The sequence below is a fragment of the Acanthisitta chloris genome, unplaced genomic scaffold (assembly GCF_000695815.1).
Source record: "Acanthisitta chloris isolate BGI_N310 unplaced genomic scaffold, ASM69581v1 scaffold10418, whole genome shotgun sequence".
In the NCBI taxonomy this organism is placed as follows: Eukaryota; Metazoa; Chordata; class Aves; order Passeriformes; family Acanthisittidae; genus Acanthisitta; species Acanthisitta chloris.
In genome coordinates this window covers 1,011-15,406 of record NW_008686484.1, presented here as the reverse complement: position 1 = coordinate 15,406, position 14,396 = coordinate 1,011, and the positions used below count along the sequence as shown (strand labels likewise).

Here is a 14,396-nt window from a genome sequence, read left to right as displayed (position 1 = left end):
TACTTTAAACTTGCTGTCTCTCTACTTCACTTACAGTAAGGACTGAGCTGAGTGTTCTAGTCAAACAACAGGTCTCACTTCTGGCTCTCCTGTACTGGTATGTCTTGGCAAGTGCTTTATCTCAGCATTGGTAAACAGATGTCTCATCTCAGAACTCAGCAAAGCTAAACCATGTTCCTTGAGGGGAAAATAAAGGTAAATGTGGTAAATACTTGCTAAATTTCATCAACTTTGCTGGTACATATTGTCCCTTGAAGAATTCACATGAGCCAGGCTTACAGCAACTCCTTGGAAAGGGTTGGAAAAGTCAGGGATTGTTGTTTCTGGTTGTTGTGGAGGGGTTTTGGGTCTGTTTTAACTGCTGTCTTGTTTCATCTGCACAAGAAGCTTCTCCAGCTGCTGGAGGCTTTGTATCTATCAGTGCATGGCTGAGTTCTCTGTGGTGTCAGTGCCCTCAGACACATCTCATGGCAGCCTTTAAATACTGCATGGACAGTGCAATGAATTCCACTGTTTCACTGTCCCTGCTCCCCCATCCAGTTTCAAGCAAGAAACCTTCTACTACAGCCTGTTTAGAATGACACTTTAGTTCACCCTCATGAGCAAGAAACATGTAAAAGTTGCAAGAAGAATCTGTATTGTTTTCTATTTCAAACTACTGTTCCCAGTGCATTTGGAGCACAGGAGTATTTGACCTGCTGTGCCATCAGCAGCACCAACACTGCACACACAGCACTGAATGGAGGAAGGAATGGAATAACTGTGCTTCATGTATTTAAATTCCTGATTTTTTGATGTCAGGTTTATTGCAGGATTTCTCTAACTTGGCCTTTCACAGGGAACTTGAACCACTGATGTTCTTTCAAAGATCTTCTTGTTCTTTGTGAGCTTTCCAATCCAGTAATTTCTGGCTGATGGTGTTAGTGTGGCTTAGCAACAACAGCCCCAGAGGAGGCTCAGCATCCAACTGCTCCTCCACGCTAACTCCACTAAGGCACTCTGACTTCAGCCCCCTTCCTTGGGGCAGAGCCCAGCATCAGCCCAGCCTTGCTAAGAAGGTACAAAGGAGTTCAAAAAGGTACAAAGGAGTTCAAAAACTTTATTTATCATAAAGGTGCTGTGGAGATCCCAACAGCTACACCCCAACAGGTCAGATATTGAGAGGGAACAACACAGGCACACACCATCACACCATTACAGCAGCTCTCACTCAGCCACAGAGGACTGCAGGGCCTGTTACCTGAGCCCTAACAGAAAGGGCTCTGGCTGTACTGGAAGGAAGCCATCTGAAGCCTAGATCTCAGTCTGTCTGCTTCTAGCTCCTGAAAAAAGGTGTCATCAGCACTCTGCATGATTGCTGCCTGCAGCTGCTGGATTTCCTTTTCCATCTTGGATCTCAGCTCTCTCTTGGATTTCTGGAGCATCTAAAGGGAACACTGACATTAGCCACAGCATGCAGCAAGAGAAGACAGACAAAATTAAGAATACTTACTTGAGCCTGTGCTTTCTCCCTGGTTTGGATTTCTTGGAATTCTTGAGCTAAAGCTTCTGCTAGCATGGAAAACTAAGCACAACACATGTGTGAGAAGAACAAATAAGCAGAGGAAGGACTTCCAGTGTAAAAATATTGCCTGTCTGAGGCAGGTCAAGCTTTACCTGATCCTTGTAGTAGTTCTCCAGGGATTCCAGCTCGTTCTGGTGCTCTCTCCGTTGCTCATCACGTTTCTCTTGGGCATATGCTCTCATGTCCTTCAGTCTTTGCTTCTGAATTTCTAAGCCTTCTTCAAATAAGTTTTTAAATATCTGCCAGCAATTAAGAAAACCAAACCTGAAACTTTCCCTGAAACTTCTAAATTTACATTTATGTTTTTCAGCTGCTTTATCCCCTGTTGGAAGATTCCATGTGCTCACATGAAGACAGGCCATTGCCCATGAAAAACACAGTTCTGTACCTGGTACTGGTGGAGCAGATGGAGCTGAGTTGGACTGGTGTTATTCATTTAGCTGAAATTCTGATAGATAAAATATTTTTTTCATGTCAGTTTAGTCAGATGACCCAGCAATAAAAGCCAAGGCCTTTGCCCATGCACTGTGATTTACAGCCCACCCTGCACTCTGCCTGCAGGACCTTCATCCAGGTTTCCAGCAGCAGGAAATCCAGGCTGCACTCAGCCTTTCCATCTCTCCACCACAACACTGCCCAGCTGCAGCTCACAGCTTGAGGCAAACAGTTCTCAAATCACTAACAGTGGATTGTGCACTAAATGTTTAGCCTTTTCTTTTAAAAGGTGACAGTTGTGTATCTGCTCTTGCAAGGTGTAATAACTCTCCTTGTTTCCTTTGCTCTGATGCCCAGCCCTAATTAGAGATCACATCTGTCCCAAAGTCCTCTGGTTAACAAACACAACTGGGTAACAAAGTTGTCTGTTTGATCAGTTCCCTCAACTGAAGATTTAGATTGTTTTCTTTGGATAGTAACTATAGGAACAACTTCTTAATCCTATTCTTTCTGAAAACTCATTTCCCCAATTCCTCATGTTACCAGCCCTGTTTTTCCATACTGATACTTCACCCTTTCCCTCCTTTGCTTAACCCCATAAAACAGCCTTTCTTGTTTCTTTGCCTACACTTTATCCATGTGTCCAGAGCAGGAACTGTCTCATCTGTGGCCTGGACTGACCAATACTTCATCCTGGCTCTGTTCTCTGGTCCCTTCACTTTGCTGCCTCCTTGCAGCCCTAGCTGAAGCAGCAGACAGTGGGTGCTCAGCTCTGGGGACCAAACCAAAGAGAAGCAGACACTCTGTGCTCACCCTCTCCTCCCGTGTCCGTGCCCTCAGCAGCTTCGCGCGCAGCTGAACTCTGTAATCCTCGTAGTACCTCTTGGCTCGAGCAATCTGCTGCTGCTTCTCCCTCAGCCTGCTCTGAGCCCACCTCTGGCGCTGGATGCGCTGCTGGAACTCCTGCTGAGTGGAGAACAGGAGCTGTGAGACCACCAAACCTCCAGGATTGCTGCAGGCAAAGCTTCGTTAATCACTGCTCCTCTACCAAGGACCTTCCCCATACCCAATTTCACACTTCAGTGATGGTTTAAAGCTTTAGTCACCACTTAGTGAAGTGCCACTAGAGAATTAAGGAGTTGGTGCCGACACCAAGACCCTGAAGTTTCTCCCTCTTGCACATTTTTAGCATGATTGACCTTCTAAAGCAACAGTGCAGTGTAATAATAATATTCCATTCCCATGAGCCCAACAGTCACAATACAAACAGTGTTGGTATTGTTAGGAGCCACAGTGATAGGACAGGAGCAACGGGGACAAATTGAAAGAGGGGAACTCTAGATTAGCTATGCCAAGACCCTGAAGTTTCTCCCTCTTGCACATTTTTAGCATGATTGACCTTCTAAAGCAACAGTGCAGTGTAATAATAATATTCCATTCCCATGAGCCCAACAGTCACAATACAAACAGTGTTGGTATTGTTAGGAGCCACAGTGATAGGACAGGAGCAACGGGGACAAATTGAAAGAGGGGAACTCTAGATTAGCTATGAGGCAGAAGGCTGTGAGGGTTGAGGGTGGCCCAGGGTGCCCAGGGAGGCTGTGGCTGCCCCAACCCTGGCAGTGTTCACAGCCAAATTGGATGAGCCTTGAGCAACCTGCTCTGGTGGGAGGTGTCCCTGCCCAGGGCAGGGGTTGGAGCTGGGTGATCTCTAAGCTCCATTCCAGCCCCTTAACCTCCTATGATTCTGTGTCATTTGAGATCAGAGCTACTCAAAAGGCATAAAACTGTCCTAAAAAGGCACTTTCATGACCATGGAATATGCATCCTAGGTAACTCTGTGTGAAATCTTTGTATTATGTAACAAACACCCTTCAAAGCACTTACCAGTCTCTTGTTACGGTCTTGATCTTTTTTAATTATGGCAGCAAGCAGCTCATGCTTCTTCAAGGCTTGTTGAACCTGAAGGTTTAAAAAAAATAGCTAATTACTTCCATCATTCTGCAGGACAAGCACTTCTACATCTATGTAGGAGGGTTAAACATTGTTCCTCTGCTATGCTGTGGTTTTACATTCAGAGCTACCAGGTATAAGTTAATAAACTTTTGTATCTCAGAAGTAACTTTTAAACTAAAAGGCTGTTCAGAGCTAGAACTTGATACTACGAAGTGCTTTTAAAAAAGCATTAGCAGCACCAGGCAGTGCTAGAGAAACCAGTATGGGAAAAGGCCTGTTACATTTAAGTGGCTGATGAAAAGCTGAACACTCCTGTGTGTGACTCTGTCCATCCCTGTTTATCCAAGCTCCAGGGATTCATCCTTCCACACTGTGCTCTGTCTGTGCTGCACAACTGCTGCCACTTGGCAGGTAAGATTGAGAACACTCACCTCATTTTGCAGTGTTGGTCTAGCTCTGCCAGCAGCTGCCTTAAGCTGTTCAGTGTGTGCAAGTTGCTGCTGCCACATTTTATTCAGAGCACGGTGGGAAATGTGCAGGTGGGGAAACTCTTCCAGTAGCTGCATGAGGAGGTCATTGTCTCTCACTTTCACTGTAAGATAAAGACAGATGTAAGCAATAAATTCTTGGAGAACACAGTTAGTGGCAAATCCATCCAGACAGTGTCAGCCTAAGTTATGAAATATTTCACACTGAACACTAGATAAAACTACCATGTCAAGCAAACCCAGCAGGACACGACATCATCCTGCCAGAACAGCAGCACAGAGAGCAAACCCAATTCCTTGGTGTTTTCCTTGAGAATTGCTTTTATGGCTCAGGTGTTATCTCTCACCACCACATCCCATCAAGACAAGTATCCCCTTCTTTCTTCAAATGGTTCTGACCGTCACTAATAGGTGATTTCGTTATCTCTCTTTGGTTGCAGCAACTTAAAATAATGCCAATACAGCAGCAGCAGTGACAGATCCAGGACAAGTAAACAGGTGCAAAATAAACTGGTTTGCAACCTGCTCTTTTCCATTACATCTTTGATCTTTTTGGCAGGAAAAGATGAAACAAAGGGGTATTTGCCTTTAAAAACTGGGAAAAAAATAAGGCAGTGCAGCTAAGAACATGCAGGCATGTGGGGGATGATCTGGGGATCTTATCTATAACTTTGCACAGTGCTGTACCAAAACTGAGCCCAGGATTTGCATCTTGGCTGTTCTTGGAGCATCACTTGCTCAGCAAAACCAGTGGCAGCATCACCACCACCCTGGCAGGTCCTGCCAGATCGGCTCTGTTACCTGCACGTGGCTCAGCTCAAGCCAAAGGCCCAATTTTAAATCTGATACATGCTCAGAAAAATAACAGGAGGAGAGCTCAGACTGTAGTGGAACAAGCACAGGAGTAGCAGTAATGGAAACAAGCCCTGAAAATAATCCAAGGGATTTTAAGGAAGTAGCAAAATGGGTCACAGTTTTGATTGTGCATTGATGGTTTACATTTACTTAAAGCATTATCTTCCCTAACAAAAATCCAGACATACAGAGGTCAGAAGAAGGGGAAAATGCTGCAGCTGACTGGTATATGTTGGACTGGTGCCTCTATTCTTGGAGTTCAACACATGCTTTCAAAAGATGCCAGTTTTCCACCAAGGATAGTTTTGCAGTTCTTACTTGGAGCTGCTTTCTTTGGCTTCACAGTCCCTCGTTTTGGAATCCACTGGCTGTGTTTGGGATTCCAAGGTGTGGTTTTTCTAGAATAAACTTTCACTGGCTGAGGCTTTTTTGGAGGTTCTTTAAAGACGTTTTCTTTGTATTCTTGTTCCTTAGGAGCAGATGTAAAACAGATGGAGAACAGGTATGAGAGGGGAAAGACTGATTGATCACATAGGTTGGCTATCAGAACTTCAATGTCTTTGAAGCTTTAGAATGAGAACTTGGACATATTGCACTGGATTCTCCAGTAGGACAGAATTTTCCAGATGCAGGTCAGGGTTCAAATGAAGGTTAAATCTCATTATTGCATAACCTCAGCTCTTCTGCAGCACTTAACACTAGTAAGTTACTACCTCAGTGGTAACACAGTGCTGTAACTGTGACACTGGAAGCCAATTGTCTGCACGGGTCATCTAGGCAAATTTAAACAGAAAAAAAATCAACCAAAGAAAACACAACACCCCCCAGGGCATCACCCACCGTTTCCCTGATGACTTCTCTGAGCTTGGAGAGCCTAAGCCTCTCCCTAGCTTCATAAATTCTTAGTGCATCTTCATAAGATTTAGTGACCATCTGAAAAATAAAAGTAAGAGGAGCTGTCAGAGCCATCAGTCCAGTTACCTTGTTTGCTGCATGGTCCAAGTGGCTTCTTCCACTTCAAACTTTTACAGAATTTGGGGGTTAAGCTCTCCCTCAGCAGTCTAACAGCTCCAGCAGCACATGATTACTGAGGGAGGCTGATGTCCCCATGGGCTAAGAGCATTCTGTTTTCATGGGTTTGGTGTAACTGTTGGTAAGAATCACCACGAGGTCTAACCTAGAAGTTACCTTTGTTTCTCTTGTTCTTTCATCCCTTTCCTTTTGCAACTGGCTGCGAGTTGTCCTTATCTGGCCTGTTCCACTACCACAGGGTTTATCTTCCTGATGCTGAGATGAGGGTGAGGGTGGAGAAAGGGATCGTGGCCTGCCTGGACACCTCAGATGTGACATGTCTGGAAGGAAAGGTGATTCACTGAGCCTCCAACTTGAGACAAAACCCAGTGAAGTGTATCGTGACCAGGCCCTCATTTCAGACTCGCAGTCCTGTGAGCTTGTGTTCTGTCCCTTCCCACAGTTTCTGTCCATTTTCACTGCAGCTGTGCTTGCCTTGAAATTCGTGCAAAATTTTACCATAGCTTTTTAAGTGTTAAATGGAAATTTAGTTGTAATTGTGTTACTGTTGCTCAGGTTTGGATGAAAGAAAAATAGGAGTGAAATAACACTACAAAACTTAGTAACTGCTATGATTGAGGTTTACATGGAAAGGGTTTCTATGCTCTTTTCCATCCCAGTACCTCACTGGCACAGGACCTGTTACCTCTCTGAGCTGTCCTGCGGCGAAGGTGCGTGACACTGTCACTGTGCTGAGACAGAGTGTCTTCCTCTGGCAGCTCCTGTTCCCTGCTGTGCTCACCCAACGCTCTCCTCAGCAGCTGTGGGATGGATTTGTGGGGATCAGGTTCAACAGACAGTGCTAAATGTTGAATGAACTGCAGACAGGTGCTAGCTGCAGATTTCCATTTCACTGGTATTAAATGTATATTGTGGCTCTCTCCACTATCAGTGTGCCATGGTTTAACCTCAGCCAGCAGCCAAGAACCACACAGCCACTCACACACTCCCCCACCAACTCAGCTTCAAGCCAGCACATACTACCAAAGCTAAACTGCTCAGCCCAGCAAGGAACAGCTCTCCCTTACCAGATCTAGCTCCTTCAGCCTGTGAGACAGCTTTCCTGACACTTCATGAAGCTCTTGCTCAGGAAGCATTTCTGTTGTTCTGTGGCAAAGTGGAGCTTCAAGGGAAGCTGTGGTAGAATTTTCATATCTGCTAAAGCAGGAAACAAACATTTCATTCCTGTTCTAAAAACTCAAAGATGAGCATTACCTCACGCAATTTCAGGTCACTTGTTGCATAAGCACATTTGTATAGGATTAAGTAGAAGGTGAATGTGTAAATGCCTATAAATATACTGAAGTAAATGAATGTGTGTCAGGAGAAACAGGAAATCTTTCTGTTAAAATCAATCTCTCTGTCAGGCAGCCAAGGAAGGAGAGATGTTAATTAAAAGGGGATGGGTGGCAATGTAAATGAAAGTGCTGGTGTGGCTCAGAGCCAAAAAAACTGAACTTGCCTTGTCTTTCTAGGCAGGTACCTGGAGTCAGGTCTTGGAGTTTGTGTTGCTTGTTTGGCATGTAGTGAGAGTTGTTCACGTGAGGAGGAAGCAGATGTAGAAGGCTCATACAGCAGGGGAACCTGAGAAAATGAGTAAATGGAGATTTTACTAAGATCTGACAGATCATGTGAGTAGAGAGATGCTGTAATAGCTTTTTTTTATAGCAGCAGCTCAAACCCTCTGAATACAAAAGTGGCTATTTCCAGGTCTCTGACTGAAGATAATCTGCTTCAGAAAACGAGATGTTTAAAGAAACAGACTAGCAAAAATACTGAACATCAGTTCAATCATCTCCAGCTAAATCCCTGACCCAGCACAAGGTGTGGGTTGAGGTGATGAGCAGCCTCTACACACCACCTCAGCAGCCTGGGACTGACTCCAGACTGAGCTGCAGCTCACAGAGCCCAGAGAGAACAGCTCTGTCCTTGTGCCATTAGTTACTGGCACTGGGCTGGTACTGGTGACTGCTCTGGTGCTGCCTGGTAACCTCTGCTCAAACAGGAGTGATCTGTGGTGGCATCTGTGTCCTTCCAAATGCACCAATGGAAAAGGAGTTTCAGAGACTGTTTCAAACAGACAATGGAGAAGTAAAAGCTGTTGAAACTGGTGGAACAAGTGAAGGCTGTGAGTACCTCTTGTGGTTGCAGAAGGCAAGAAAGTGTTTCCAGAGCAAGAAACTTCCTGTACAGATACATTTCTATAGGCTCAGTTTGCAGGTTTTTCATTGTTCGGTTTTTGAAAAGCAAAGGACAATGCAAGAAAATCAAACAAAAGGAAATAACCAGGCAGTGATCTTTAGGAGGGAGTAAATCTGAGTTTTTCTGGAGTCTGAACAACTCCAAAAAAACCTCAAAATCTTACTAATTTGGAATGCTGATACACCTCAGAGAAAGGACCTGTCTGTACTCTTGTGCTCTGTACATTTTTGATCAAAAAGCAAGATAACTAGTAACTGGTTGGTTGTGATAAATTAGAGCCCTGTGGGTACTGCCATGTGTACTCCTTGGAGCAAACAGCCCCAGAAAGAACTGATGTGACTTACAGACTGTATGTGGGCCTAGTCTAACCACATTGCACCACTGTGATTGTATACTGAGACTCCTCAAGGCAAGAACAGGTTTGAAATAAGCCCAGAGGGGCCAGAAGACACCAGGAGAATCAAGCAGAAATCCAGAAATACTGACTGAAGCTCCACAGATAAGGTAAAGATGCAACATCTACCTTTGTCACATTGTCCTTGGCATCATTTGGTCCCACCTTGTCTCCCACTGCAGGAGCAGATGACAGGGAAGTGTGAGCTGATGGTACAGACTGCACTGTGCCTAACGTGGGGAGCAAGTGAAAGGAGATGTGAGCCAAGGTATCCAAAGAGAACAGCATGACAGAGCAACTGTGGCTACACAGTTGTGACATTCATTTGGGTAATTTCTCAAGTCTCCAGTGCTCAGTGTCATGGGAATGCCATGGAAACTGGAAAGGTAAGCACTGTTTCCCAGGCAACAGGGAAAATGAGTACTGAAAAAAATAGCTTCTAAACCTTTTCTACAATAGCAGTTAATATTTTTTTCTTAGAGCTGAAAGTGGCTTGTTGGGTCCATGTTTCTCTGCTCACAATAAGCTCAGCCACAGGAGTTATCTGCTGGAAGAGATTTCTGTAGCACAGACCCATCTCAACTGGATTAGCTAAGAAAGGAGTTGAACTGGGGACACGGATTACTTTTTTCCAGCACAGAGAAGAGATTAAAAGTAACCTATTTTTGTTTCTCTATAAAACAGAGATAGAAATATGAACTTGTGGCTGGATTTAAAATAGAAAAAAAAAACCTAGTAGTTTCAAGACCGTAGTTCTTGTGATGCCAGGAAAAAGAAATGCTACATTTGACACTTAAGAGTTACCCTATAGGAAGCAAAATTTTCTCTCACCAGGGATCTTTCTTGACAGAGGAAGACTACCAGAAACACCTTCAGGCTTCTGGGTAAGTGGCTTTTCAAGCTGAAAGAAAAAGCAACATGTGCTCTCTGAATTCCCAGGAGACTTGTGCCAGGAAGGTCATGCATCAGCTTTGCCTGCAAATGGCAATCAATGCTGGTTTTACAGGCAGATATAAATCACTATAATTATTGTGTTTACTATACTGTGACCTGTGCAGTTACACTGAGTATGGGGATGTGCATGTTTATGTGTACAAAATAAACACACCCCTCAAACTCAGTTCCTCTCTGGCCACTTAGTGAAGAATGAATCCACCACCCAAAATTCTTTGGGCTAAGATAAAATCTGACATATCCAGAAGTGTTCAGAGACAACTAGTCCCATTCTGCAAGTAAACTAGAAGGTTTCAACATGAAAGCAGTATTGATTACTAAAAAAGAAAAGAGAAAACAATCAAAGGATAGGTTTTTCCTTACAGTAGGAATTTCCACTCGGTGACTGCCAGCCAAAGCTGCTGCCAGGCTGGCTGAGCTGGGCTGAACTCTCCCTGCAGGGCGGTGAGGTCTGGCCCCAGCAGGCTGGAACGGGGGCAGCAAGGGAACAGCTTGCTGGATTGGCTCCCCCAGCTTTGTGGCACAGACACCCAAACCCTCTGCCTGAGGCTCAGCAGCAGGAACAGACTCCATCGATCCTGCAAACACAAACAACTCAATGTTCAGTGTTCTCTGTGAAAGCAGATTGTTAGCTTGGTGTATTGTCTGTGTGTGTTGAAGGGAATGTCTCAATGCCTTCTGTTAGTGCCAGCCTTGCTGGATTGCATGGAACAGTACTGTGACATTGCTAGGCCTTGAGAACGTGGTTTTGGACACCAGGATCTTCCACAAGGACTTTCTACTTCTAGTATTTTGCCTACCGAACCACAAAGAAAAGAACCTAGCTGAAGCCAAACCCAGCTAAGAAGAAATGCCCCAGGTAATGGGAGTTTGCACACTGGCACACCAAAATGTAAGATTTCTGAAAAGAATTTATTTAAAAGAGATGGTTTCCATTCATGATGGAAGTTTTCCCCTACACTACCTAAGTTCCCCTCACCCCAAATCAAAATCAGGCACATGAGCTGTCAGAAGAATCACTACTCACCATCTTCCTTTCCCTTTACAGCCACCTGTCCAGTCCCACAGAACTCTCTGGGCACTGTTGTTATAGCCTCTGAGCTTTTAGACTCTTCCACCCTGTCATCCTTTTCTGCTGGTAACAGTTCAGGCAACTGAAATTCTGGAATTGGATGTTTAAAAAGATTAAATTAAGATCTATAAAGCATCTTGCTATGAACTGTTGAGATGGACAATGTTCATGTCTGCTACAGCAATCACTTGGTGTTAGCAGACCATAAAATTATCAAAATAGGTCTGTCAAATCCTTATTGTAACTCTTGTCAATGAGATGTTCATAATGCATAACATTTCTTTATGCCTCTACTTGAACAGATCAATCACCAGTAAGAATAGCAATATTCTTACAGAAAAACAGGAAATAAGAATGAATTCCTTTTTTGCTTTAAATGTAAATGTAAATGTAAACCATAGTATTAGTATTATAGAATGTAAACCATAGTATTTGAAATAGGTATCCTTATAAAAAAGGAACAATAAAAAAAAGCCTAGAAATGTTACTACAGAGTAGCCTTCCAATTTTTTTCCCCCCAAAACTCACCTCCCTCTCTCCTGGAAAAGGAATGAGCAGTGTCTCCAAGTCTAATTAACTCACTGGTAGATTCTGAGCCATCTGCATCACAAGTTAGGTCCCAGTCAGAATATTTTCTCCTAAGGGGAACACAAAGCCATAAGACCTTTCCTCTCAGTCCCTGCCCCTTCAGCCCATGAGATGGAGCTGGACAGGCTCTGGCCCTGGGGACACAGCTCTGCTGCTGCACAACACACACACGAGGAGGCACAAGGAGAAACTAAAACACAGCCATTCAAATCTGATCAAAGTGTTCTAGTTGTTTCATTCTGCCTATAAAGCAAACTTAAGGGAAAGAAAATCAGCTCTTCAAGGGCAAGAAAACATCCTGGATCTGGTTTTAGCCCTCTGGCTGCCCAACTGGGGGAGTTACCTCACGTCCCACTTGACATGTGTAATCAGGATGTTTCCCTGCTGTTACACACCTACTGGTTTCTATCAAATGCACCAAGACAGTCACTCACTCCAGCAAAGCAAACATCCAGCATTGTTCTTACCCTGCAGCTGCTGAGAACATTGCAGGCTGTGTGGGCTGACCAGCATTGCTTTCCAGCTGCTCTTGGGGCACAGTCTGAATTTCAATCTTGGGCAGCACATTTGCCTCAGCTGTTAATAATCAAGAGGTACTTATTGTCAAGAAAATGACTTCTACCTATAAACTAACAGTTATTATTTCCAATACCTTCAAAACAGTTTGAGAGTAATACAACATTATAATGCTGATATCTAAAATGATGACAGGTAATGATCCCCCTTGGGGGGGAAACTTTTAGGGTCATATATCCTTTGGTCCAATCACACATAAACCTTTCTTCCTCTTCAAAAAAATTAAATCCTGTACTTAAAGCTACAAAATTGGAGCCACTAACACCCACAGGGTAACAACAGTGGCAGTCTGAATCCCAATCCAAAAGCATTTGATTTGCAGGTCGAAAAGCAACATGGTAACACAGGATGAATTGTCTGGGGTAGGTCCCTGCCACAAAAAAATGAAGCAGAAAGATTATGTTCTCCAGTCCTTGCCTTTTACCAAGTTTTGGGAGAAATAAACTGTCTGGTTTATTATTGTTTATGAAAATAAGGAATGTGAATATTCCATTTGGCCACTGCAATCCCCTCCCCCATGCTCAGTTTGTCTTTCTGCTCTTCTGCTTTGTCAGGGTTACATATAAGGCAAAACCATCAAATAAATCTTTGCTACACTGGAAACATTTTGTGTTTACATCTGTCTACTCACCTCCATTCTGAGAGGATTCACTGGCTTCTTCTGTAAGATACTCCAACAAACCATCAAATATTTCCAGGAGGTTTTTGATAGATTCTCTTTCTCCTTTCACAATATTCTCACCTGAAGAGAAGGTAATGACACATATTAATACCTAGCACTTCACAGAAGGAAATTCTCAAAAGCATTTTCTGGAGAATGCTTGGAAGTTCTTGGGGAGGTGTCAGCTCAGAAGACAACTGGTCACTCATTTATGGCTATATATGTAAGCTTAAGGTATTTATAAGTGCCCTAAATTCGCATATTTTCAGTTGTAATAAGTGAAAATTGATTGATGCTATAACTGCTCACACACACACACACAATATTCAGGGATATTTTCAGGGATAATTTAATACTTTTCTGCTGCATATCAGCTGTAGCATGAAGAGAGTCCATGGAGGGGCAGCAGGACTGCAACTGCCAACCACAGTGTCCAGGCACCAAACCAGAGACACCTCACCCCAAGCAGTTTTCATTCTTTGCAGACTGAGTTGTGTGAGGCTGTGCACATGGACTCAGGGAAAGACACTATCCATGTGCTGAGGACACACACAGCTTAAGTCTTCACCCACCAACTTTAGGGGTGCAATAACAAGTTTGAAATTCAAGGCTCTTGTCATCAAACCAAGTCTCCAGACATGAGCCAGTAACAGAGTTCAGGTAACACTTTAGCAGCCAAGTATGACTGACTTGACTTTACCATTTCTTGCAGGTCTGTGTGATACAAAACAGCTCTTTGATACTCTGCTTACTGTTTCAATTCCTAACCTGGTGTGCAGGGCAAGAGCCCAGTGTTCTGCTGACATTTGCTGCAGGAGAAAGCCCTCCCATGCCAGTAGGAAAGAATGTTTTGTAACATATGGTTCTTAGAGGTGTTCAGCTCAAACCACACAGACATCCAGCTGGTGTTTGTGTCACTGAGACCAGTACTCACCTGTGATGTGAGACAAGCTGACCTGCAAATAGTCCAGTGCCAGAGAGTCTATTACTGCTTGGACATTATGTGCATCATCCTCTTGGCTCCTAGGAGTAGCTATGAAATCTATTTAAAATAAACAATAGGTTTTAGGTTGTCTAAATGGAGAGATAATTGCAGGTGCTTTAACTAAACTACTGCAACTTTCACTTATAAGTTAGTATCCTCTCAGTACCCTGTGGGATGTTCTGAGAGTTTCAACTTTTTTCATTACAAAATACACAGAGACCCATTAAAAAAAAAGCAGGTTTATAAGTTCTCATTCCTACCTGGTACTTTCTCTCCCAAGACTGACTCATAAAGGCGAACAAACACATCAGCACCACATTCTGAGAGATGCTTGATGTGCAGGTTTATGTGACAGCTCCTTAAAAGTTCATTGGCAACATCAACCCAATCTATTAAGAAGTAAAACATACCAATGTCAGAATGAAAAGCACAGAAATAAAGACTTGATCAGTTACAGCAAAAGGTGCAACTCATGTCTTTGACTCCAGCAGAGGTGATCAAACCCACCCAGGCTATCCCAGTCATCCAAAATATTAAACACTCCGTTCAAGTTTGGTCATAGCAGAACTGCCCTTGAGAGCTGAAGGGCACTGAG

At 43.7% G+C, this 14,396-nt stretch overlaps 1 protein-coding gene across 1 annotated transcript; it reads right to left on the bottom strand.

Moving 5' to 3' along the window:
• Positions 1-1,247: 1,247 nt before the first annotated feature.
• CEP95 (centrosomal protein 95kDa) lies at positions 1,248-14,190 on the bottom strand (the record flags this gene model as incomplete). The annotated part of the gene is made up of 21 exons (XM_009080153.1): positions 1,248-1,424; positions 1,493-1,564; positions 1,657-1,803; positions 2,813-2,965; positions 3,887-3,961; positions 4,387-4,547; positions 5,617-5,767; positions 6,139-6,231; positions 6,487-6,650; positions 7,016-7,130; positions 7,398-7,524; positions 7,832-7,953; positions 9,095-9,141; positions 9,797-9,866; positions 10,283-10,497; positions 10,947-11,081; positions 11,520-11,629; positions 12,047-12,155; positions 12,787-12,897; positions 13,751-13,858; positions 14,062-14,190. Coding segments are annotated over 21 exons (2,591 nt in total), but the record flags the coding sequence as incomplete, so codon positions are not given.
• Between the last annotated feature and the right edge of the window lie 206 nt (positions 14,191-14,396).